The sequence below is a fragment of the Eimeria mitis genome, genomic scaffold (assembly GCF_000499745.2).
Source record: "Eimeria mitis Houghton genomic scaffold, Emh_scaff7142, whole genome shotgun sequence".
In the NCBI taxonomy this organism is placed as follows: Eukaryota; Apicomplexa; class Conoidasida; order Eucoccidiorida; family Eimeriidae; genus Eimeria; species Eimeria mitis.
In genome coordinates, this window is record NW_024015929.1 from 1 (window position 1) to 2,474 (window position 2,474).

Genomic DNA, 2,474 nt, shown 5'->3' on the forward strand with positions numbered 1-2,474 from the left:
AGACGCGATACTCCCCTAGCCCAAATGTCCGAGGAACGTTGCTGTTAAAGCGTGCCGTGAGGATAGCTGGCTGCACCTGCACTTCCTGAAACATTGTTTTGCAGTTTGACAGGCGTTTGCCAAGCTCGATAGTGATCGAGACTCTCTTGCAACAAGACGATCTGCTGCTGTTGCATGGTTGAGGAATTCCGCACGGGGTCATTCCAGCAGCATCCGAATGTGTTGTTTGCACAGAGGAATCTGCGTGTGCTGCCGGCGCCAATACTCGTGACGGCATCCATCGGATCAAGCAAATTATGTTTAGCGTACGAAAGCGAGCGACGAATTTTGCTGGGGATGCAGGTTTCATCCCTTATATCAAAGCAGGAGCCGGTGTCCCAGCAACTGATTCAGGAGGCTCGAAACGCCACAACTCATGGGACGGAAGACGTGAGGACAGAGAACTTCGCGTGCAGTAATCAGCAAAAGCCTTCCCAGACTTCAAGGTTTCACAGAGGAGCCGGGCTCGCGAGCCTGTTTCGTGACCTTGGACGAGTCCCAGTCTCGGAGTCAACCATATCCGCTGCTGTAACAGACGCCTCGAAGCAGTGCCATCCCAAGCTAAGCTGGAACTCTGAAACACCTTCAGAACCACTCGGGGTGAAACGCTTGGAAGATGCAATCATTCAATTTGCCTCTGTGAAGTTGCCACATGCTTCCGCACCAACTGCACTCCTGTACTACATAGGGTTGGATCCTTATGAGGCTGCTGGCTCAGAAATAGGAGTCAGCCAACGTAATCAATCTGTCAATTTCCTCTCCCTTGCAGCAGAGGGATACATTTTGTCGTGGAGTTACAACGTCTCGCACTGCTCAACAGGCTCATTGCAAACCCACAGCACAGTCAACAATCCAGATTACTTCACACCAATGTCTCAACCCATTAACTGCAAGCGTGATGACGGGCAATCGATTCAACCGTGTTGCAACGACGGAAAGGAAAATCTCTGTAGCTGCAACGAAACACTGCGTCGAGAGGGTATTCAGAGCAGCAATGCCACCACATTGTTTCGCAACGGGGGCGCAGTTGATCAAGCTAGTTCAGCTACAGGGCCCCAGAATAGCTCACAGAGTCGGAGTGGCGCATTTAGTGGTCATCCTAAAGACGCACAACCCGCGGGGATTGCAGGGTGCCTTCCGCTGGCCTCTGCGGTATCGTGTGACGAGAATACCCAGGAGCGTGCGTGAGTTACCCAGTTTCTCTTAGAAGCGCATTTTTCGATTCGTCCCTATGCATCGAGGAAACTGTACACCAGTATTTAGACTGAATCCAAAATATAATAATGTCTTATGCCTTCTGCAATGCGAGCAGATCAAGAGTGAGCGGTCTTCCTTTCCCCCAGGTATGATAAAACGTCACATCAACAATCTAGAAGAACTTTTGCCTTCGTAATTCGATGCACGAACTGTGCCAATGATTGCCAATTGCCCCTACGGCCTTCGGCTCAATCTTTACCAACGTCTTCTTGTACTGCTGTGCATCACATGCTGCAGCAAGAACTAGGCAACGAAGATCAAGGAACTTCTGGGCGCAGAGGGCAAGGGCAATTCCAAGAAAAGCATAACCTATCTGCTCTCAAGGATGCTTCGCATAGATTCCTTTATCGTGCAGCAGAGCATCAGAACTCCTTTGAAGTCGAAGTCGTGCTCCCAGGTATGGAGGAATTGGGCGTTCGCCATAAATATTGTTGAAGGATGTCTGTTAAAGCAGTCAGCGCCAATCTCGTAGTGAATAAGATCATGGGAGGACCTGGGGCACAGACAGTCAAAAATTCAATTCCTGACAAGGTTTTCTAAATGCTTGGCTTAGTAGAAAGCTGAGCATCCCTCTGACGACGATGCTGAACTACGTAGATGCTGAACTACTTAGCTCCGACTATCCTATGGATTTTCTTATGCGATGCTTCAGGGGGAACAATTGAAAACGTTCGACGCGAATTCGCCACGAATAGTTTGCTCTTTTCTGGGCGGCTTAACGACCCTTCGTGGCGTATTCAACTCCCAGGTAAAAGCTAAACGTAGCTAGTTCAACACTTGATTGATACAAGTGACGACGCATGCATTGAAGTTCTCAGGCATCTGGAAGATTAACGGCATTAAAAGATATGTACGCTGTTTCTGCTACATGCCCAGGTGATCCTGCTACTTGTCGACTTCGACTGCGTGTACCACTGAAATTCCGCATATCGTCGAATGCGGTCACCATCGACCAGAATTTTGCAAACGGCCACATCTACGTCTCAATTCAGAGATGATACGATTGATGGCACCCAAAACCAGTTTTTGATTAAGCGTTCTGTTTCTCCTGTGTTCAACTAATGATGATACATGTTGCCTAATAATCACAGGTGCTTTGACTTCTATACACCAAAGTGATATGAAACCATCCTGGCACTTCCCATCAATCGATCCACGTCGGTTCGACGACAAAACAA

At 48.6% G+C, this 2,474-nt stretch overlaps 1 protein-coding gene across 1 annotated transcript; it reads left to right on the forward strand.

Annotated features, from left to right (window-relative positions):
• Positions 1-336: 336 nt before the first annotated feature.
• EMH_0090450 (uncharacterized protein) lies at positions 337-2,294 on the forward strand (the record flags this gene model as incomplete). The annotated part of the gene is made up of 5 exons (XM_038022991.1): positions 337-1,223; positions 1,352-1,382; positions 1,534-1,693; positions 1,949-2,044; positions 2,173-2,294. The coding sequence occupies 5 exons, from the start codon at positions 337-339 to the stop codon at positions 2,292-2,294; spliced, it is 1,296 nt and encodes a 431-aa protein (XP_037878845.1).
• Positions 2,295-2,474: the final 180 nt, after the last annotated feature.